Source organism: Sparus aurata, chromosome 7 (genome assembly GCF_900880675.1).
Source record: "Sparus aurata chromosome 7, fSpaAur1.1, whole genome shotgun sequence".
Lineage (NCBI taxonomy): Eukaryota > Metazoa > Chordata > Actinopteri > Spariformes > Sparidae > Sparus > Sparus aurata.
In genome coordinates this window covers 16,175,015-16,197,481 of record NC_044193.1, presented here as the reverse complement: position 1 = coordinate 16,197,481, position 22,467 = coordinate 16,175,015, and the positions used below count along the sequence as shown (strand labels likewise).

At 39.5% G+C, this 22,467-nt stretch overlaps 3 protein-coding genes and 1 long non-coding RNA gene across 10 annotated transcripts; 3 read left to right on the top strand and 1 right to left on the bottom strand.

Moving 5' to 3' along the window:
* The first annotated feature begins 150 nt into the window (after positions 1-150).
* On the top strand, positions 151-5,196 carry LOC115584566 (uncharacterized). Of its 6 annotated transcripts, none has more exons than XM_030422079.1 (10): positions 159-177; positions 668-777; positions 1,151-1,218; positions 1,354-1,551; positions 1,636-1,722; positions 2,531-2,781; positions 2,935-3,057; positions 4,033-4,173; positions 4,643-4,781; positions 4,865-5,196. In XM_030422079.1, the coding sequence occupies exons 3-10, from the start codon at positions 1,170-1,172 to the stop codon at positions 5,080-5,082; spliced, it is 1,206 nt and encodes a 401-aa protein (XP_030277939.1). In that variant the 5' UTR covers positions 159-177; positions 668-777; positions 1,151-1,169; the 3' UTR covers positions 5,083-5,196. The 6 variants fall into 6 exon arrangements, 5 of the variants coding, with proteins under 5 accessions (XP_030277939.1, XP_030277936.1, XP_030277940.1 ...); XM_030422076.1 differs by having other exon boundaries at positions 1,151-1,230; XR_003984561.1 differs by having other exon boundaries at positions 151-177; positions 1,151-1,551; positions 2,935-3,032.
* Positions 1,337-15,549, bottom strand: LOC115584569 (uncharacterized). Of its 2 annotated transcripts, none has more exons than XR_003984563.1 (4): positions 15,410-15,549; positions 13,573-13,647; positions 8,160-8,283; positions 1,337-1,448 (listed from the first exon to the last, which is right to left on the bottom strand). It is a non-coding gene; the product is annotated as an uncharacterized LOC115584569 (long non-coding RNA). The 2 variants fall into 2 exon arrangements; XR_003984562.1 differs by lacking the exon at positions 1,337-1,448 and adding an exon at positions 2,638-2,772.
* LOC115584568 (cysteine and glycine-rich protein 1-like) lies at positions 7,292-15,896 on the top strand. The gene is made up of 6 exons (XM_030422081.1): positions 7,292-7,615; positions 9,980-10,089; positions 11,507-11,675; positions 11,756-11,885; positions 11,965-12,061; positions 15,425-15,896. The coding sequence occupies exons 2-6, from the start codon at positions 9,981-9,983 to the stop codon at positions 15,499-15,501; spliced, it is 582 nt and encodes a 193-aa protein (XP_030277941.1). The 5' UTR covers positions 7,292-7,615; position 9,980; the 3' UTR covers positions 15,502-15,896.
* Positions 15,897-18,220: 2,324 nt separating this feature from the next.
* Positions 18,221-21,451, top strand: phlda3 (pleckstrin homology-like domain, family A, member 3). The gene is made up of 2 exons (XM_030422106.1): positions 18,221-18,884; positions 20,890-21,451. Exon 1 carries the CDS (start codon positions 18,443-18,445, stop codon positions 18,872-18,874), a length of 432 nt encoding a protein of 143 aa, XP_030277966.1. The 5' UTR covers positions 18,221-18,442; the 3' UTR covers positions 18,875-18,884; positions 20,890-21,451.
* The last annotated feature ends 1,016 nt before the right edge of the window (positions 21,452-22,467 follow it).

Here is a 22,467-nt window from a genome sequence, read left to right as displayed (position 1 = left end):
CTGTTTCCTTTAAAATATGCCCATTTAAACACGTAACTGCCTTAGGCTGAAACAGACTCCTCTACTCAAACCTATAGATTATCTTCCTGTACGGACAAGTTAAACCAGCTGGACCCACCAACAGCACTGACAGCAAACATAGGAAACAGAGGGGACACTGCTTATAGATCTTCACAGGTAAGCACAGCTGCAAACTCCCTCTGATCATTACTTGTTCTTTCTTTTTCTTATCCTCCATGAATCTTTTTTCGGACTTATTTTAGCATATATAAGAGTAAATGGTTGGCGAAAGGCACAGTGTAATTTTTGTATTATTTTTTTGTTTTACAATACTTAAAATATCTAATCTAATTTAAATTACTGCACAGCAAGAAACTTAATGGTAAATCCCTTTTTTTCATCAGCCCCAGCTCATTCATTCTTGGGTATATGTGGACTTGAATAATCACCTCTCCTGGTGATATTATTTCACTCCAGTTTAAAGACCTTTTCCATGATAAACTCATAACTTTAAGCAACATTATGTAGGTCTGTAACATTTCTTTAAAACTAATGTGGGTGCACACTACAAACAGAACACATTAATCAATAACAATGCTATGTGTTGAAAACTTGTAAGTTGAAGTAAACATGTGTGTAATGCTGTGATCTGACCCTCTCACTGAAGTAACATAGTGCAAAACAAGTGAAGGGCGGGCGGAGTGAGTGAGACGGACACCATTCACCCTGTTACAAGACACTGAACTATCAACATGATTCTGAAGCTGTTATTCTAAGGTAAAAAGTTACATTATGTTGTTTTAATGTGCATCACTTTTTTCTGCTCATTTTTCAGTTTACCCTGCAAAGTCAAAGATCCCATTTTTGAGTTTAGACTGTAAGGGATAAAAGTATGACAATATTATCAATCCAAGGTTTAGCTAGAAGCAAATTAATCCATTATCCAAAGTAAAAAAACAAATGCTTGCTATTGGTCACACCCAAACATGACAAAGCTGAAATGCAACATACTTGTAAAATAGCAGCCTGCAAATTGTCTTGTGTCTGGTTCAGACTTGTTCCAACACAGGAATGTCATTTACAAACTGTTGATCTGTCTGAAGAATGTGCCATTTAAGCCTAAATGTTATCATCCACCTTTTTCTATCAGATCATTGGAACTGTTCATAATGATCAGTTCAGTGCCGATGGAAATGGAAGAAACAGAAAAAATATCAAGTACCACAGGCAGTATATGTTTCTTTCATCTTCTTTTCTTGAGGTCATTCCTGTGTCCCTTAAAGACTGATTTGTGGACATTTTAATTAGTTCTTATTTTATTTTCTTGTTTTGCTCTTTTTGGTGCTGTCGCAGAATGGAGAACAGTTTTCGATCCAAAAGAAGCTGGTTGGCTATTTACACAAGACCTCCTCCATAGCAACAGAGACTCAAAAAGTCTGTTCCTTAGCCTGGACATCAGAAAAGACAAGAAGGAGCAAGACCAAGCTTTAGTCACATTCTACCAGAGAGACAATGTTAAGTGGACTTCACCGCTCATGTGCACACTTCAAGGTTGTCAATTAAATATTTTTACTTTTAACGTGTTACATAATCATGTTGCTCTGTTTGGGGATTAGAATGTATGTTTCTTCGCAGGCGATGTCGCAGCAGGAAGTGGAGTCGATCGTCATGTGATTTCAACAGTGATTTTCAAGCTTATAAGTGGACTCCATATAAACTTAGGTTGGACACAACAACAACATACATACCAAGCAAACAGTGTTGATTCGGACTATAGCGAGCCGATGTCCCCCCCTTTCTATTGGATTATCATGGGACCTTATTTTATAAAAATATGCATGGTGGCTAGCGGCGAAAGTGGAATAATTTTTTTGATTTAAAATAAGATTTTTAAACTCAAGAGAGTCACATTTTGTCATAAAACTACATACATCATATATACATCAGAAAATACATCATTTGAAAGACTGTCGTGTAAGTTCCTGCATATAAGCATGAACTGTCACATAACTACAGTTATTTACTTACTTCTTCTGTATCGATGTGTTGGTTTTGGTGATGTATATTGTGCGAGGTTCACTGAATAGTTTCACATAAAAGTACATGATACTTTACTATCTTTACAACAAACTGCTTCTATTTAAACTGGACAAACAGCATATTTGTGATTCATGACACACAAAAATCTTGCGTCTCTCGCCATTAACCACCATAATGTCCCATGTTTACTGAAGGCAGGAATCTACAAATCAATCAACAGATGACAACTGATTAATTGTTTAAGTCCTTTAACAAACACACATTTATGTGCAATTAATAATAATTAACACAGCTTATCAGATATCTGGTAAGGTGAGCTATGGGTCTAATTCAATGAAAAGAGATCTAGTATCAAAATATCAAAGTATTAAAACTTCTTCTGACCATAAATTGCTCAGAGGTGATCTTCATTTCTCAAATTAGTTTCTTTTCAGTCATTAACCTTGTGCTCTAAATTGTCTCTTCTCTTCTCAATTCATCATTTTTGCAGGTACAGCCATCACACAAATCTTCGAGGGTGAGCGCGACCACCTCATCCCCTCAGTTTCCGATGAGCTGCTTGACAATAACATGTTCACCATTGCAGGCCGGATGATTGGTCATTCCTTCTTGCATTGCGGCCCCAGTTTCCCAGGACTTAGCCCAGCCATAATTCACATTCTCTTTGGAGGTTCGTTGGAGACTTGTCCTGTGACACTACGAGACTGCCCTGACCTTGACATCCGTGACGTTCTGAAAATGGTGAACATGAAAACTATTGAGTTCCATATTTTCAACTAAAAGGTTCCATCTGTCACTAAGTGTAGAGCCTGGCATCATTAAAGTGCAACCAATGCAATTTACTCTATGTGTGCTGCATCAATAAAACATAAGTTTCATTATGTCTTATTCCAGCTTGATGGAGATGCAGAATTAACAGAATGTGACTCCATCCATCAACTCTGCCTGTCCTGGGACCTGCCAGCACCAAATGCTACCAACAGGAAATGGCTGTATGGAAAGCTTCTCTTGCATGCTGTAATGTCAACTTCTATTTATTCTGCTTTAGCTTTTGCTGAACACACCCGAGTCCTGTCATTAGGTAATACAGTATGATTTCACTGTCCTTAACAACAACTATTATGAAGAGAGACGCCTTTCAAACCATCTTGATGAGGGATCACAAAAGGCCATTTTTTTGCTGCCAGGCGTTCAACAATTAACTGCAAAGGCCATGTTGTCAGCTCAAGTTGACATCTTACTGACAGCAGGAAAAAAAGAAAATCAAAGTCGGGTTTCCTGACAACTCAAGCAACAACTGCACTACAAGTAAAAGGGAACAGTTTTTTTTCCACTTTATCTGTCAAGACAATTTTCACCCTTGCCAAAACCATCAGAAGACCTTCTTCAGTGACATCTGCAACAGAATCGAACAATATATTTTTATCATTCAATGTTCTGTTATTTGAAGCCAGATACCTGAGTTCCTTTTGGTTTTTAAAGTATCCAGCTGACATCACTCAGATTTTGCGGACTTTGGAAAAGCTATTTTTGAGGAAACAGATTAGGGCTTTTTTGTCACAACTTCGCCTACTCCCAAGGCGTGTGGAGAAGGGAAAGGTCAAAAGAGGTCAAAAACTCCTATAGAAACCTATAGTATATAGAGAGAGATATTCTTGGAATCGTAAAATAATGTACATATGAAGACATTCAATAATTGCTGGCGGGGTCAGGTAATTTAAAACCGCTGGCTACACCGAAGTCCTATCACTACTCTATACCACAACTCTGATGGAGCTCCGGATTCATCAGGAGGACTGCTGCTTTACTCCAAACAATTCTGCTGTATGTGTTTGGATGTGCAGAAGAACACAGAGCATTAATTAACATAAGTTCCAACGTGGTGTCTTAAAATTGCTAATTTGTGTGTGTTGTCTCACCACATTAACCTCCGAAGGAAAGAGTAGCCATGATTTATTATGTGTACATTGTGCTTTGTCTCCTGTATTGCAGGTTATCGAGAGAACGACATGTCAAATCGATCAGTTCCAAAAAGGCTTAAAAGAAACAGGGCTATGGCCACTCCTCATTCACAGAAGAGATGTAATCCCAATCCTGTTTCCCCGGGAATCAGAAGCACAAGTCACACCTCAGGTACAGCAGTCAGGGCACATCTAAAGGCTAATTTATGCTCAATGTTAGATACGTATATGGGTATGGACAGGGCTTTATTTTCATACTCTGCGTTCATTTTGTCTGTATTTCTGCATGTTTTCTCAAAGCTCACAGATACAGACCAACACCTTGAAAAGGGAACATATGAGCCTTAAAAGTAATCCTTTGTTGCAAATAACTGCCACTTATTTGAGATTATAGTGTTATTTATAAGATACACTTTGAAGAAACATTATGATGAGTATGAACAGTATGATTGGCCTATTGTATTTTCCTTCACAAGAACTTTAAATCAAATCGTCAATTGTAAACAGCAACTGTCAAGGAGTCTAGATTGTTGCAAATGTCAGTGTACATTGCACCAATATAAAATACTAAGAGGATCATATATTTCAATGCTCAATTTCAATTTCAATTTCAATACAACTGGAGCTACATGTGATTTCAGATGATCCTGGATTGCATCACATGGCCATCATCTGTCACGGTCATCTTTGATAGCTACAAAGTAGTAGGACACAGAGACAAGTCCGATGTCACAGATGTTTGCCGAGTATCTGACTACTTGAAAGCATTTATTGAAAATGGTAAGTATGTTGTCACTAGGTAATCCTCTTTAGGTATGAAGAATTTTCGCTAGCTGATTCTTTCGTCTTCTTTTTTAACACAGCATCGTCAGCTGAGCTAAAGAGCCTCATAAAGTTCTGGATAGGATGGGAGCTGCCGACCACAGAGATGAAGGTGGAAATAGTAGACTCCAGGTTCCCAACAGCTGTAACATGTTTTGAGAAGCTGAGGCTGCCGAGGCATTACACAGCATACAAAGCATTTCATCAAGATTTATGTGCATGCATATCAACCAGTTACAGCGGGTTTGGCTGTGTCTGAAGTACAATAATGTTCACTTTAAATGTACTTTGATTGAATGTGTTGAACTTTCCTGTGTGTCTGCTTGTTGTACATGTATGTATAATGTATGTAAATTAAATCTATCTTAGCTTACTTTTTTCTCAAAATGATTTTTTCCATAACATGGTTTACATTTTTTCATTTGGTTGTATTTACATACACCATGTTGTCGAGGTTGTTTAGTTGTATTTACACAAAGAAAACCACACTCATTAGACTGACTACAAAACATCCTTACTCTTGCACTTATTTTTTTTCATAACTGAATAACTGATCTACAACACAAAAAATATCTAAATTGATGCATAAATCAAATCAGAGATATCGTCTTTTTTATCCCACGCATTCTTCTTCCGTTTCAAGCCAGAGAGCCTAGATTACCCACAATGCAACATCTACACTACCAGTTCAAACAAAGAAAGAGGTATGTTATGGTGGTAGCAACTATTGCATCCTCATGAAGGGATGAGGAGTGGGATATTTTTACTTTAGATTCTGCAAACTTTATTCCTAAACATCTTTCCTTTAGTTGGAATCCTATATATCAACCAGACAGTAATACATGTGTTGGTACTGTAATGCACATTCTAGTCAGTTATAGCTGCAATAAAGAAAAGTACTGTAATCCTTTATTTAATTTCAGTTCAATTCATTTTTCTAGCAAAAATGTCAAACATTGGATATTTACAGCTTCTTATATGTAGGGAATTTTGCAGCTGGTCATGATTCATGATAGCAATTACAAATCTGTGGGTTTGGGACTGTCGATTGGACAAAAGAAGCAATTCAAATACCTCACTTTGGACTGAGACTGAAATTTCGCTGAGCATTTACAAATTTTTTTGGCTCAGCAATTAATCTATTAAGTGTGACTTAATCTGCAGGTTAATCACCAATCAAAATGATCTGTAGTTGCAGCCCAAAAGTCAGTGCAACTGTTTGTATGCGAACCTTCCAGTTTTTTGGAGTACCATCAATGACCACATGATGGTAGCAGAGTTAAATTGTTGTGTCCACTTGCTTGCAGTTGCTGATAACAAGCAGCTCCTCACTCCACTTGTACTAATGCTTTCTCATCCATTGAGCATATGAGTGACCTTTACTGGCAAGTCCCTAAAGGTCATTCAAGCTTGCGGTGATAAAGTACAAAGGCTGGAAGCACTCTGAGATGGCATCCTACTTACTGTTAGAGGGAAAACAACTGATTTACCATTTGACGTCTCAAACTGACTGTCTGTTAAAGGTTAACCTCTAGACAGATTAAGTGATAGTGTGATGAATTTACTTGCTCATAGGATAAAACAACCCATAGTCAAACAAGAAAGACATCAAGAGTAATTTACGATCATTCTTGAGGAAGTCGGCTGGAAAGTTATCAGTGTTTACACTTACTTTGACCCATTCACATTTCTGATTAAATAAATCTTGGAGGAGACCACCATTATGCTTTTGTAACCAAATCAAAAATGTATGTAAGGCCATTCACAATATTATCCTCATAACTACATTTTAGTTATGAAACAAATATTTATATTGCATCACAGATAAGACACAACATTTTTTGTAAAAAACCATCAAATAATCTTAAATAAGCAATTATAAATCTTAAGGTCCCCCTGCAGTAGGTAACCCTAACCCCAAATAAAGGATGAACTAATGGTGGTACCCTCATCTGTCTGTCTTCAGCCATGTTGACAGACTTAGAATGAGAAATTAGAATCAGAATAACTTAATTGTACAGCCTGAGCAGGAAAGTTGTCATGATTAATTTGATAGACGAATATCCCGATAATTAAAATTCAGTCCAATCAACTCGTCGTGACTGTTTGCTGTTTGTGATAAAATCTTTGATTCTCCCATCTCTAGCTTGCAGCAATCTGAAACAAAAGGAGGAGGAGTGTGGAAGTGCCTTAAAAACGTAGGAATTCGAGGCCTTTAACATGAGTGCTCTTGCTTTTATCTTTCTCTCTCTCTCTACTTTTATTTTTCTGTTCTCACAAAGTGTCATGTCTTTGACCTGCTTTAATGTGTTTCTGCATGTGGTTTATCTTTTATCTTACACTGTTCCTAGCTCTAATTATTGTGTCTATAAAACATTTCACTGTTCACGGCAGTATACAGCTTGACAATACAAGTTCCCTCCCCATTCACATCTCTCTCTCTCTCTCTCCCTCTCTCGTCCAATCAGTCAGAAACTCCCCTGTTCCTCAACACGCAGGACATTTGCAGACTATACTAGCAACAAAGAAAGCTCCTCCCTTTCAGCACATCTGGAAGAGTGGACGAGTGGAGAGGCACATACCAACGACTCTGTTTGGGTTTATTTGTATCACTGGACTAACGAAGTCTTACACTTTGGTTAGTCAGGAAGACTGCAACTACAACTCCTCCACCTGACTTCAGACTGCTGTTTTCCTGAAACTACCTCAGTGCTGGGTTAACACCACTCCGATCAGTGAATCCAATTTTACCCTGTCCATCTTCACTGACTGACAGCACCTTCTAACTGCAGGTATGTAATGTTAGTTTACCACAGGCAGTTGATACTTCCTGCTTTCTCTTCATCTCGCTATATCTTATTTCCTACTCTTGCCGACGCATGACGGGAAAAACTCTCTGTCGCAATGTAAATGTATTCTTTGTTAAGCTCTTGTGTGAGTCAGGCCAGAGGAGAGTGCTTTGTTTGAACAGCTATCATGCATTAGAGTTTGCAAAGTGCTATCAGTGTGTAGTTAAATGGTAACACAATAAGAAACACTAATGTACAAGACAACCTGACAGGATATGCAAAGCTCTTTATGCTCTCTGTTGTTGGCACCAACAAAGTACAGAAGTTAATACTGAGAAAGAAAAAACAACTCCTGCTGATTTGAATGTCACCCCAAATCACACAGATATCACATGCAGTCACTTCTACTTCATGATCACACTTCCTGATTTTACACTCCTTACCTAACATTCACCCTTTATTTGAGCATTCCTGTAATAACTGCATGCGTCCCTACATGTCTAAACTCGCAGAGCCACCACTATCAACATATCCTGTTGTTTCTCACCTTCTGCTTTACACACATGGTCCTGAAGCTGGCAGCTGTGATTCGGAGTCATCTTCACATCATGACATTCAGCTCATGTCCAAACTTCTCTGTTCTTTCTGGGGTTTTTTCTGCGGTAGAATTGCTAAAAAAGGACATGAAAGAGTTAGCGTTACCACTTGAAGTCAGATTTTTCTTCTGCTGGGCTGCTGGAAAGCTCAACTTTCCCTCTTTATTTCTTTATACCAATGCCTGGTACAAAAATATTCCTGACATTTCAACTTTTACTGGCACTCTTGTCTCTTTTCCAAGACCGCAGAATATACAAACTGTGAGCATTTACATGAAAATAATCATGGAAATACCAATCTGGGTCTGTGTGGCTGTTAATATGAATTCTTTCCAGCATTACACTTCTAATCACGGCCTGTCAATTTCCTATATGTTTCACATCCTTTAATTCTCCTGCTTCTGCACTGTTTCTCTTCTGTGTTTAGGCTGGTCAGTTTGTGAATTACCAACATTGTTTCCCTTCATTTTTTACACTTATGACTCTGAAAGCACAAAAAAAATCTTCAGAGTTATTGGAAATGTGAGCTTCCATTATGAAAAAATGATTTGTATCTAATGATAACATATAAATGTACCTCATGTACATCAACAGGTATAATATTTGCCATCCATTCCCGTTAGGACTCAGATAGCATAATGATTAAGCTGCAGAATTTTTCCTTGCATTTTATTCTCCCAAATAGTCTATTAAGATTTCAATGCGCGGCCTCTGAATAGCCCCAGAAATAGTCTGAATCCGCCTCTGCTTATAATGACGGAAAGTCACAGTGCAGCAGCCAGCCAGACACGAACCGCTCCACCCATTACCTCACTCTGGGCTATGATTAAATATCATTCAATGAGCTCATATTCACATTAAGTACCATTCTGATGTCAGCAGTAAGGAAGTTATGTTTGATCTTAGGGTGTTATGCTTCATATTCTGTCATCCATTAAAAATAGAAAGGCTGATAGGAAATGGCCCAACACTTCCACACTCTGCTCTCAGCTCCATCTTACTATCACCAGAAAGAGGAGCAGCTGATTCCTCAACATATTTCTAGAAAACATTTTACAACTCAGATGCAGAGGTACAGTCTGCAGAAGTGATGCAGAGTGAGACAGACGGGCAGGGAGTCAGGGGCAGGGAGGTGGGAGGGTTTACACACTCAGGAATGTGGATGTGGAAACGCGAGAATGGACAGGGAGGGTCATGCTAGGAAGCACACTGAGTAGAAATAGGCAGGATACCAGGGTCTTTCACGCCCAACCAACTTTAATACACCTCCGAATGTCTCAGTTTTTCACATTGCTTCCACTCCGACTGTTACTTGGTTTTTCAAGAGAGAGCAACTTTTATGTCAGTGTACCAAAAATTCTTTTGTATTTTCCCACTGCTGGCTTGCTGCTGCTTTACAGAAGCCACAGAAAGTTGGCAGGAGTGAAACTGCAGTCTCTCGGTCTGGCTTGACAAAGCCAAAATTACAGGCATCTAAATGTGGACATTTAAACAAGTTTCTTACAGGGAATTTATTAGTTCCTTCACCCATTTGTTTTTTTGTTTAAGGCCTAGCCTCCACATGTACGTTTCAGGACTTTAAACCAGGTCAAGAAAATCACGTTTCTATTGTGTGCCCTTCCAGCCACAGTCTGTGTCTCTTTCTACTCACTGTTACCTTCCACTGAAACATAGATAACCACTTTTTCTGTGTCTTTATTGAGGTGCTATATCTTCATAGTGTGTACAATGTTAAAAATGCCTTTGTTCATGCTGCAAAACTTTTTTTTAGGATGCCATTAGGAGGAGGAAACAAGTGTGGCCGCTGTCAGAAGACGGTTTACTTCGCAGAAGAAGTACTTTGTGATGGGCAGAGCTTCCACAGGTCCTGCTTCGTGTGCAGTGAGTCAACTCTTTGCTACTTCCTGCCATTGTCAATTCAGAAACCGCTGAACTTCTGGCCCTTGTCACTTTGCCTTATGTCACAAGTAACGCTGACCTTATGTAAATTGTTGGTTCTTCTATTCTCAAAGAAAAAAAATTAAATGCATGTGTGTAGCAGCAACCTAAAATAAAGATGGTGTTATAGCATTTTACATGATATATATATTTGAGAAGGGGTAGATTGGTTATCGGCCCTGGCTGATCACCAGGCAGCGACAGCATTTTCAAATTATCTCTATCAGTGATTTTTCTGTCAGATTACCGATAAAATAAACTAATTTAAAAATTTGCTATTTTGGCTCTGATACAGCATCCTCTCACACAATGTCCCACTGATGGGAAAATTATATATGATTGTTAACATGCTGATGAATTCTGATTCTGAATGCTGATTCCATCCATGTCAAACTGGAACAGCTTAGTAACCATTCACACCTGGGCTCACCCAGCCCAAGCAACTTTGACTATGTAAGGACACTTCCAAACAGAGTTTAAAAAGCATACAACTCCACTCCAGTTGTTTGTTAGAAATGCAATTATCTCTTGGATTAGAGGTTAAAAGTGTCTTGCCTACGATGCAGCACTTAGGGTTGTTAACATGTCACAATTAATTGACCGATTACTGAGTCAATATTCAGCATTTTTTCTATTATTGGTATCTGTGATTTTTCTGTTAGAACTCTCACATAGTGTCCTGTCCACAACAGTATCTGATTGATAACAGTCACAATTACTAGCCTATAAATAATAAAATCATGAAATATGAATCTGCAAGTAGTAACTGAAGTAACTAGTAACTACATCTATCAAAAGTATTTGAGTAAATTGTACTTTGTTTCATTCCATCGCTGCCTTCATTTTAACAGTAAGATTTTCATTTTTACCCAAATGAATGTTGGTTTTAATTATCAGTTTTTCCATCTCCTTTATTTCCAATAATCGTTATCTGCATTGGGCCTTAAAAAGCCATACTGGTCGGCCCCCACCTTGAATATTTAGGCAATAAGCCACTGTGACAAAAACTACACCAGCAAGACAATCTATCTACACTTTTTATCACCATCTTAAAATTAGAAAACATGCATCATCACTGTTGAAAAACAACACCAAAAAAAAGAAGCACTGAAATACATTTAAAAAATCCAACTCTTTCTCTGCCCTAATTTGAAAAATATGTAGGTTCATGGAGTTCTAAAGGGAGTTATTTGTGTTTCTGTGTTGTAATCGAACATTCCAGTGATGGAATTTCGATGAGAACATTTTTCTTCGACAGAACCGTTCCATAAAAGGAAACCGATATGAGCTTATCTAAACACATGTGCTCAAACACATGCAGATATGCAAAACAACAATATATGTATGTGTGTTTGTGTAGTGGTGTGCAACAAGAACTTGGACAGCACAACTGTTGCTGTTCATATGGATGAAGTTTACTGCAAGGCATGCTATGGCAAGAAGTATGGACCAAAAGGCTACGGATATGGACAGGGAGCGGGTACCCTCAGCACAGACAAGGGAGAGTCTCTGGGCATTACACATGAAGAGTGAGTAATACACAACACACATACTTTCTGATCTCTCTATAAGGCCCTTTATCAGCATTTTCCCTTTTTGTCTCCATCAGACCTGCTCCTCATCGTCCCACCAGCAACCCAAACCCATCCAAGCTGGCTCAGAAGTTTGGCGGGGCGGATAAATGCCCTCGCTGTGGCAAGTCCGTCTACGCAGCTGAGAAAGTGATTGGAGCCGGGAGTGTAAGAAAAAACATACGCATACTACACATATGCATGCTTTCAAAAAGCACTTGAAAATGGATCTTCTATTTATTTACAGTCGTGGCATAAGAGTGGATGTTTCACCTGTGCCACGTGTAAGAAGAGCCTTGAGTCGACCACACTAGCTGACAAGGAGGGAGAAATCTACTGCAAAGGTAAAAACCCACTGTCTTCACTTCCCTTCATATGAATCATAATATATTGCTAAACAAACAAATAGCAACCTGTATTTAGTATTGCACAAGCATTGTTCAACACATATTGGACCTGTTTATACCAAACTGTTGTCATGAGTATTGTCTGGTTATCACAGTTACTACAAGACGTAGCTCTGCGAACGTGGTTTAACACACATATACTATACCAGGTGTGGCCAACATTTAGAGGGTCATTCTAACTTACAAATTTTAAGCGTGGTGCCACAAATTTAATGCTAATATCAACTATTCATGAACAAACATGTGCTCTTATACTTCATGTCTCTTTTACAGATGTAACTGTAGCTAACCTATGAGAAGGAATTATAACTGTAAAATATTTATGAATGACAACATGAAAATCAATGGATGGCAAGTCGTTTCACCTAAAAATTAAAATTGCGCGGCACAGAGGAGAGGAGTTTATCAGTTAGTCCTCATCTGTAACGTGACTTGTTGGAGATCAGTCATGTCTTTCATCTTGACAACCACTCAAGGACCTTACATTAAATGCAACCGCTATTGTAACTTGTCACTTGAGGTGAGTAAGAGTCAAGTAGAGGCCTATTGTCCGATTGGAATATACACAGCACCCTCTATTGGAATCAAGCTAAATAGCAATACTATTGCAATACAATACTAAGACTCATTGTCACTCACCTTGAGATTCATTAACGTGCCACTTGTAATTGTTTGTTTGGAGATTGTTTTATTTTTTTGAGGATGCCCTCCCCGGTCGTATTTTGCGTATATGTGTCCCATAGGTTTTAGACGTATTATAAATATCTTTTTCAAAGATTGTACTTTTATGCAAGTGAAAGTTTAACATTGTAGATAACAGAGCTTTATAATTTCATTCGGACATTTCCAAACTTAAGAATGAAACAGCTCAGTTTGTAAGAGGAAAATCATCTGAAGAAACTCTAAGATGTTCCCTTTTAAAAAAAATCTTATTTCATAAACAGAACAATTCCATGTCAAAGTGGGCCTAGGGCAATGCAGTTAGTAATCGATCCACATACATGTTACAGTTTGTAAACTTTCAACACAGTTAATAATTTTGCCTTACTGTCATAATCTTATTTCCTGCAATGCCAGTCAGCAGTGCAGATTAAGGTTGGTAGGCAGACACGCATATCAGTGAGAAACAGACTTCAACAGAAAACTAGATAAACTTAGGCCAGTTAAATGAACAACAATAAAAATGTTGTCAGTTTTTATTACTCTTTTAAATGTAAATATTTCATCATAAATATTTTACATTGAATTCAAACTTGATAAAAAAATTAAAAGCCTGCAGGACCCCTGTTTTATTACTCTTAATGGAAATATAGTAACATACTATACTTGCAACCATGTTCAGGTCCACTCTGAGAATTGATTAATGGTTAAGAGGCCAAAGTGGTATCCATTTTAAAGTACAAGTCATCAAATAGTAGTTTTACAGTAGAATAGTTCTTGTGTCAGACCTTTTTTTCAGTGCTGGTCCAGAGTGGTGGAGCCAGGCTGGATGAATTGTGTTGATCCATTCAGCGTGCCTTTGTCTGAAAGAGATATCCGTGGCACTTAATACAGATTACACAATGTATAAAGCATGGCTATTAAAGGGCAGCACTGCACAGCCTAAATTAGGAGGGAAATGACAGAAGGCAAAACTCACATTTTCATTCTCAAGTGAGAGTAAAACGCGTGTTTTGTTAGTGGCCTGGGTGACCAAGTTGTAATAAACACAAGAATACACTAGAGGGCCCCCTAACACGGAGGAATAACATCACCTTCCCAAAGATAAAATTGCCAGGAATGAGAAAAACATTGGTTTCTATTGCAAAACTCCTTTAAAGCTTTTATATGTATTCAAGAGAGAACAAACTGGCTATTTTGGTTTAGTACTCCACAGACCAGAGTCAGACTTTATTGAACTGTTCTTCTCTGCCTCACAGAGTGTGACCAGTGGTGAGAATACACCAGTTTTGTTAAAATGTTTTGAATTTTTGCAGTCTGTTAATTAATTTCAAAATGTTCATCGCTGCAGCACTGCAACATAGCATTGTGTTCTATGTGGTTGTAGTATTTCATTCTTCTATTAATAGAACTCTAATTCTATTAACCATTTTCTAATTTTACATTAAAGGAGGGAAACACATAGCCCAACACAAAGTTTCTGTAAAAGCTCTTCTGTACTTCTTTGCAATCTAATCTTGTACATAACGCGAAGGCTTATCTACTCACTAGTCCGTCTTTACAGGCCAACTCTAATTTTACAACATGTGGATTAATCAGTTTATTGAAAACGTGTATAGTAATTATGTAGTAAGACGATTAATAGTGGTGATGTTTAAGCCATGCGATCACAATGTAATCTGTTTATAGCCTAACATTAGATGTTTACTTCTACTGTTCTCCTGTAATTTAAATTTCAAAAATGTTGTGTTCATCTGTGAAGATTATCATGCTGAACAACAATTATAAACTAGTGTTTGCCACAAATCTTATTTTGAGCTATAATCCGAAATCCAATTCAAAAATCTAATAGGTTTTTTGTCAGGGGGACCAGGGCGATGCTTACTTCCGGATTATCTTGCAAAAATACATAATCCCTACAGCACTCCATTGAGCAGTCCCATCACTGAAGTTAATTGCCATGAGTCAGAATGTCTTGTGTAAAAATTTTTTTTCTTTATTTCAAGAATACTAAATGACTCCACTGTCCATGTGGAAAAATAAATATGCTGTATCCTGCTCTAAAAAAAACCTTGTTTCCCAAGTTTCTTTAAAGGACCTGAAGATGCTTAAGTTAGCTGGCTAGCTAATGTTAGCCTGCACTATTTGTGTCCTCAGCACTGTGATTCAGTCAAACAGTTCCCAACTATATTTTTTACTAGCAGCGAGTTATATCCTGAAAGACATTATAGCGAGCCTGCAAATGTCTTCTGTCAACCCTGAAACATATAATTAATGAAACATTCAATTGCTGCAGGCTGCCTGATGGTTACTTCAAGTCTGTAACGTTAGTTAGCAAAAGGTCAGGGAGCAGAATGGCACATGTGTGAACACAATGGATTTAACCATTTAAATCATTTTAAGGTTACCCCAAGTAGACATTTTAACATTCTGGACATAAAGGAAACACATTTAAGATAAAAAAAAAAAATTTTTTAAATGATTGTGAAAACGTAAGCCACTGCTAGCTAGATAATGGTATAAAGATAAAAGGCTTTTTGGCTAACCTAGCTTGATGCTAAACCCCGCTGCTGTAAGCTATTTAGGGATGCACTGCTGATTTCATAGCATGTTTTCATACATTACCTGTCTTTCCAACAGCCTGTTATGGTAAAAACTTTGGCCCCAAAGGATTCGGGTACGGACTTGGAGCCGGAGCGCTGGCTCACACTCAGTAGACACCGACGAGCTCGTCGCCGACACGCTGCACTACCGCGTCCATCCTGCAGGGGGCAGACGGCTGCCTGCTCACACGCACCCGAGGGACACGCGCTTGATTGATAGCTGCATTATAGACTGTACAGTGGACAAGATAACACCATGTTAGCCTTACATTCGCTATAGGTGATTATTAGCGCTGTTACGGTAAACATGAATGCTTAAACATTACATGTGTTTGACGCTGCATTGCTGGTTTGCACCCTGCTGTTACTGATCATTTAATCATCCTCTTCTTATTGTGAGGCTTTTAAATGAATGTTCCAGCAGTAGTCTTAATGTATTAGAGTAAGCGCTGCTTGTTTAAATGTTCTGCTTTCCAAATGGGCTGATCATAATAAAAATGTAAAGATAATGTGTGTCGGTTTTAATTATTTGGCGCAAAAAATGACATAAGAACATGAGAGTGAAAACTCTGTGTGTGTGAGTGTGTGTGTGTGTGTGTGTAAGAGGGAAGTACAGTAGTTTGGAAGGTGACGTTCAGCGTTTAGGTTTCATGACACATGAGCGTTGCATCCATTCCTCTCATAACATTACAGTGACACATCACAATGCTGTGACTGAGACTAAAAGCCTGGTGTCTTGTAAAGGTAGGGGAATTACAGCTTCGCTCCACCCACAGAGGTCCCCAGGCTGTCATGTGAGAGCAGTGTTGCATCAAGACTGTGAAGAATGACACTTCAGTTTTTATCAAATGGCATAAATGATTAAGCTAATGCCCTTAATAGGGGCTTAATACAGTACAGTGAAGCGGGCTTTAAAGTTGATATATCTAAATCTAAAAACAGTTTTGTTATTAATTTTTGTTTAATCATTGCATTCAGTTGCCCTTTCATCAGACATGTGACTCAAGTGATTTGGTCCAAGTCTCAAGCAGGACTTCAGTCATTTTTTTCCCAGGAGCTGATCATTATAAAGAGAATAGGCGAGGTATTCATACCTGTCTAATAATGACTTCACTGGGCAGCTATCTAACCTGTTCAAAACAAAAAGTATGACACGGAATCTGTATTATAATTATTGATATTCAGTCAAATAAACGTATTAAAAAACAATCATATAACTTTATACGCGTATTCAAGTCTTAAAGGGTAAGTCTACCAAAAAGTGACCATTCAGACATTGTTTACTCACCCCCAAGCTGATGGACAGTCGGGTGAAGTTTCAGGCGTCAACAAGACATTTCTGAAGAAACAATGTTGCAGCATTTTCCTAATTAACTGAAGAAGATTAACAATTGAAATAAAGCGTAAAAAATCTCAAATTGATTTGAGCCCAAATCTTGACTATAGCTGCTGAGCTCAAAGTGTTAGTGTGCACACCATCTGAAGTGGGCGCCCGAGCTCGACCTAGTGTTGAGGGTGTAAATAACGTCTTTTCAGATCTAACTCGGCATCACAAGGTCATTTCATGTTTGTTCTAAGCTGTTTTTTTACATTTCAAAACATGTGCCTATCCACTTCAGTTGTTCAAGAGAATGCTGGGACGCTGTTTTGCTCTGAAGCTCCAGAAATGTATTGAAAACTCTAGCTTCACACATGAAGTAGATAATGACTGAATTTTAAAATTCTTCCCCCCATCATTTTCAAACGGTGACATACCGACAAGCCAGAATGAACACCACATAAAGACTAACCTACATCATAAACTGAAGACAGACAAGTCTTTGTAGTCATCATGTCTCAAGTCAAACAGCGAGTCAGTATTTGATGAGTCGGGGAATGAGACTCAAAATCAACTTTTCTTACCAATAGGACTTTTAACTTCCAAGTCCAAATTGAAACTCAAGTTATTTATTTTCGATCAAGTCAAGTAGCAAGTCATCAAACAGGGGCGGTTCTAGGGGGGGGGGGGGGGGGCAACAGGGGCCACTGCCCCCGTAACTCTGAGTCTGGACCCCCCTGTGGCCCCCCTGACAGGGAGTCTGCATTAATAATACAATGACAGATTTCTTGCAATGATTTTGTTCTGAAGGGAAAGGCAGAAATATAGTGTCTCAGCAGTTTGCTACCCAATCAAAATTGCTGAAATTGTAAACACTGCTTTGTCTGAATGAGGGATTTATCCTTTTTTCCAGGTTGTATGTGCCCCCTAACAAAAAAGCCGGCCCCAACCTGGCCCCCCTATTAAAACTGGTCTAGAACCGCCACTGTCATCAAACCAACAACTCAAGTCGCCTCCCCCCCTTTTCAAATACAGTAGACAGATGAAACGATTTACAAAAATAATGAGTTTTTGGCTGATTAATCATCCATTTTTTAAATCTACTTTAAAACATTCCTTCTTGCACTGTTTCTCTCACACACACATTACAACACATCTTTATCCACTCTTTGCCTCCCACTCACATTCCAGCTCTCAAAGAGAGACGAGAGAAAAAACATATTCTGGAACTTGAAAGAGAAGAAAAATGTGATTCAACAAACTTTTTGAGTTTATCTATACCGTCAGGTGTTTGGCAAGTGTTTCTGAAAAGGTGCATCGTGACTTCGGTGGGAGACCGGTACACCCACCTACCTGTATTTCTCTTAAACAAAAACATCACACAGAGTGCTGTATAATCCAACTGTCAGACACATACACACACACGCACACACACACACACACTCCTCCTGCCGTCACAAGGAGGAGGCGGGGTGTTGGCTGAAGAGGAGAAAGTCCACGGAGGAGCCGGGCATGTTCAAACATATCCAGGCAGAGCAGCCTGACATCATCCAAGGCGCGCTGTCAGTGCGCACAGACTGGACTCACACGCCGTCACCACTCATGTCACAGCCCCACACCGCTCATGTTTTCCTGAGGAACACTTACACGCGGGTACAGTGATGCTGTATGACATGTGTATTTAATGGATTGACCGTGAGACGTGCCGCTGTATGAAGACTTCGGCTGAGCGTGGCCATGTCTCTGCCGGGCAAAGTGATGCGGGACGGGCTGCTGGAGAAGCGCAGCAGCGGTCTCCTCCAGCTGTGGAAAAAGAAGCGCTGCGTGCTCACAGAGGAAGGGCTGCGCCTGCACAACTGCAAAGGCGGTGGCGTTGGTGGTGGGGATGCTCAGAGCTCGGCGTGGAGCTCCAAAGCCAAGGAGCTCCGCTTTGAGCGCATGGTCACGGTGGACTGCGTGGAGTACAAGCGGGGGCTGGTGTACTTCACCGTGGTGATGGCGACAGGGAAGGAGATTGACTTTCGGTGTCCGCAGGACGGCACTGCATGGAACGCGGAGATCGCGCTGGCGCTGGTGCGCTTTAAGAACCTGCAGGCCGTGCAAACTGGACGGAAGAGGCACCTGTCCACAGCACACCTGGGCAGCACCGGGGAGGACGAGGAGCTCTGACCTGGACAAGGTGAGACTTCATGGGGTGGGAGGTGACACAGGCTGGGGCTGTTTCAAGCTGACAGGTGGCAGGGTCCGCCACATGTAAACAGAGTGAAAAAGGATGAAGTTGTGTTGTCCTTTAAGATCAGTTTGTTCATTCAGTTCCTTGTTCACAAAGCTCGTCTTTTAGTTTGTTTTGACATTAAACAAATCAGTCAATAAGGATCTTTCTCTTGTCTTCAGGCCTACAAAGTACACCTTTAATTTAATGGAAATGCATAATCTTATAATAAAGGTTCAGTGGAAGGTGTCACATTCAAGGCAAAGTTTTCCCTCATGTTGAGTCAATATAAATCAATTGGATAACTTAACAAAATATGTGTCTGTTAAGTTTTTATTGTATTATCTTTTTTTAAGTAGTACACTATAAAATCTGACGAAGTATTGAGGCAACCAATAACCTCAAATATACGTAAAGGAAGACTATTTAGCTCATACAACTTAAATGTAATAGTCTACTTTACTTGGTAATTATGTGTTACCCGGTTTCATTTCTTTTAAAGGAAATTCAATTACTAAATTTTACAGTGTATATATTTAGGTAATGCATTTTCTGTTACAAATTACACATCTAGTTTTTAATTTATACACACTGGCTCAACATGATAAAATCATCAAATGTGACCTTTCACATTGAGCTTATGTAATAAAAATAGATGGAAAATGTACGTGTTATTAAAATTTTTAGTTGAATTACTTAATGCGTGTTTATGCTTATTATCTTGTTCAGGGTTATATATTCATGTTATATTGGGTTTGGGGGTCAGTGAGGCACAGCACTTTCCCACCCATACTTTTTTCTTTAGCCTTTTTTTTTTTTTTAACTTACAACACAAACAAGGCCTGCTGGAGGTAGTTCAGAGATCACTTATAAACAAAATATAAGAATAATTTAAAAAAATTAACAAAACAAAATAAAGTGATTACAGATCAAATTCATTACTGAAAGGCTCTAGTTTTCACAGCTTTAGAATTATTGAGTGAGTCTGGGGAGTGTTTTAAATATGATTTGAAAACAGTTTGTGACACAAGTCAACGTTGTGTCACAGAGGTTAACAGTGAAACCCAACACAAAGCATCACTTAAACACCTCAAGGGCAAAGTTCATATCTGTTTTTCCTCCCAGTTAGACTTCCTCAACCATTTGCCATCAGAGACCCCCCCCCCAAAAAAGCTCCAACCAGATCAGACGCTGACTTCACTGATCTCCCCCTCTGTGGTTGAAAGGGTGCTAATGGTAACAAGCCGGTGCAGTGATTGGATGGAATGAAAACATCCAGACTCCTAGGAATGAGGTGGCACTCAAGCATCAAGCTGAGCTCGTGCTAAAGGTTATATACAAGTACCACTTCAGTGTTTACATGTTCCACTGTGGAGTGAAAGTCATGTCCGTTTTTTTCCCCCCCTCACTGTGGTCATCGGCCTTGAACGCACCACAGACCTTTTAGAACACAAACCCACTCTCACTTGAGGACATAATTACGATGCAATGTGAGCCTCCAAAATAACATCTGCCTGCCTCTCCCTCACTAGGCAGCCAAGTATTTTTAAACACACACACACACACACACACACACGCACACACACACACACACACACACACACACACACACACACACACACAAACCAACAACCTTCTGTTTTTATAAAGACAGTTGGGCATTTGGTGTGTACAGAGCCATACTTTTCCATATTGAGGACACAGTCCGCAGCGTCACATGACAACAGCCTTGTTTACTGAAACCGGTCGCTGAAATCTCAAATGTTCATGAACTGAGTGTGTAAGTCTGAACTATGAGCTCACAGTCCAGGAATCCGCAGCGATGCTTCCTTAAGAGAGCTGCAGTAGTCAAGTGCCCAAATTAACTTAGTAGCCGTGGTAACAGTGCAATGTAACTCGCCACAAATGCACTTTAAGCTGCCCCAGTAACAATTGAATATTAAAAAACTGCTCCTCTTTTGTTTTTTCAAAGCCTTCTTCTTCTGGGGAGTGAACCAATCAGAGCAGAGAAGGGTGGAAGACGCCACATCCATCGGCTTGATTACGTGGTGATGATGGGTTGTGCAGAAAGGCCATCAGCGAACGTGGATCAAAGGACTGAGAGCAAGAGTCACACACACTCATGTCTTGATCTCCTATAGGAATATTTTAAGCGTGGACTACAGTGTTTTTTTTACAGTCATGACCTCAGTGCTTGAGGTCACTCTTGAGACCGCCGCATGAGGAAAAGATGGTGTCATTTGGAGAGAAACTGACGAGCTGGGACACTGTTTAACCCATGTGCCTTGATGTTTCAAAAATATATTCTATTTTGGACATCATTTTCTGACATCGCTGAAACAGCGGTCACTTTTTTTCTTCACTCGTTTGTTAAAGACTAAACAGATTTGCATGTTTTTCTAAAACTGAACATTAAGAATAACTTGCTAATAAATTGCTCTTATTCATTGCATATTGCATTCTATATATTTGCTGAAACCATATACAGTATTACACTCTTTAAAAGATTAAATACATTTTTGACATCGCTGACATATTTCGCCCTCTATATTCGAACAATTCTACAGCTTTCCACACTGGGACATAATATAACAAAACAGTTTGCAGGCTGTAATTTATTTTAGTTCTCTATTAATGGCTAAACTCATCTGTTTCCAGTTGTGCTGTAACCTTGCTGTTACAGCCTCTGGGAAACACAGGCACACACACCCCGAACACTGTGGCATCACTCTCCTGCTCTTGCGTGGATGCTGAAGTCAGGGCACCTTTTGTTTGAAGGACTAATGAGAAGCACCGTGAGCCTGAGGCATGTGCACACAAACATCCACCCACACACATTCACCTACAGAAGCTTAAGTGCACACCCGGCATTAAATCCAGCAAGGCCTCAGCATCAGCAGACTCTCGTTAGCAAGGCCTATCGTATATTGTTCATTCAAGCATCTTTTCTGTGTGTGTGTGTGTGTGTGTGTGTGTGTGTGTGTGAGCTGCAGGGCTCAGTGCAGGTCAGGAATAAAGGGTTGATTGTGTGGCGACTTCTCTCATTGCTGTGGAAAACCCCAAAGCGAGCCACACCGCATGAGTCAGCAAGGGTCCAGCAGGAGTGCGAAGAGAGGAGACACCAAGTGATGGATTGCTGGTCTGAACAGTGTGTGTGCCTGTGTGTGTGTGTGTATTCGTACACAGAATAATGTATGTAAATGTGGAGCAGTGCTCAGTGTTACGTGCAATACGTCCTTAAAGTCCAGCCCTGTCAGAGTGTGTGTGTGTGCTCACACTCCTCGGAGGAATGCTCTGTCTAAACATCATAACCTCTGTCCAGGGTATCTGGTCTCCTCTGCAGATAAACAGACACATACAGCGCCCTGCAATTTCATAAACCAAGTCGGAGAACAGAGGAAGATCTGAAAGAGGAATGACAGTCAGAACAATGTTTACCTTATGTTATTGCTGCTGTTATGAATCGTTTATCAGTGCTTGGAGAAGGAAAAAGCGTGTGTGCACACTTCTTTGACAAAGACTTGACTTTTCTGACAATGTTTTACAAGTC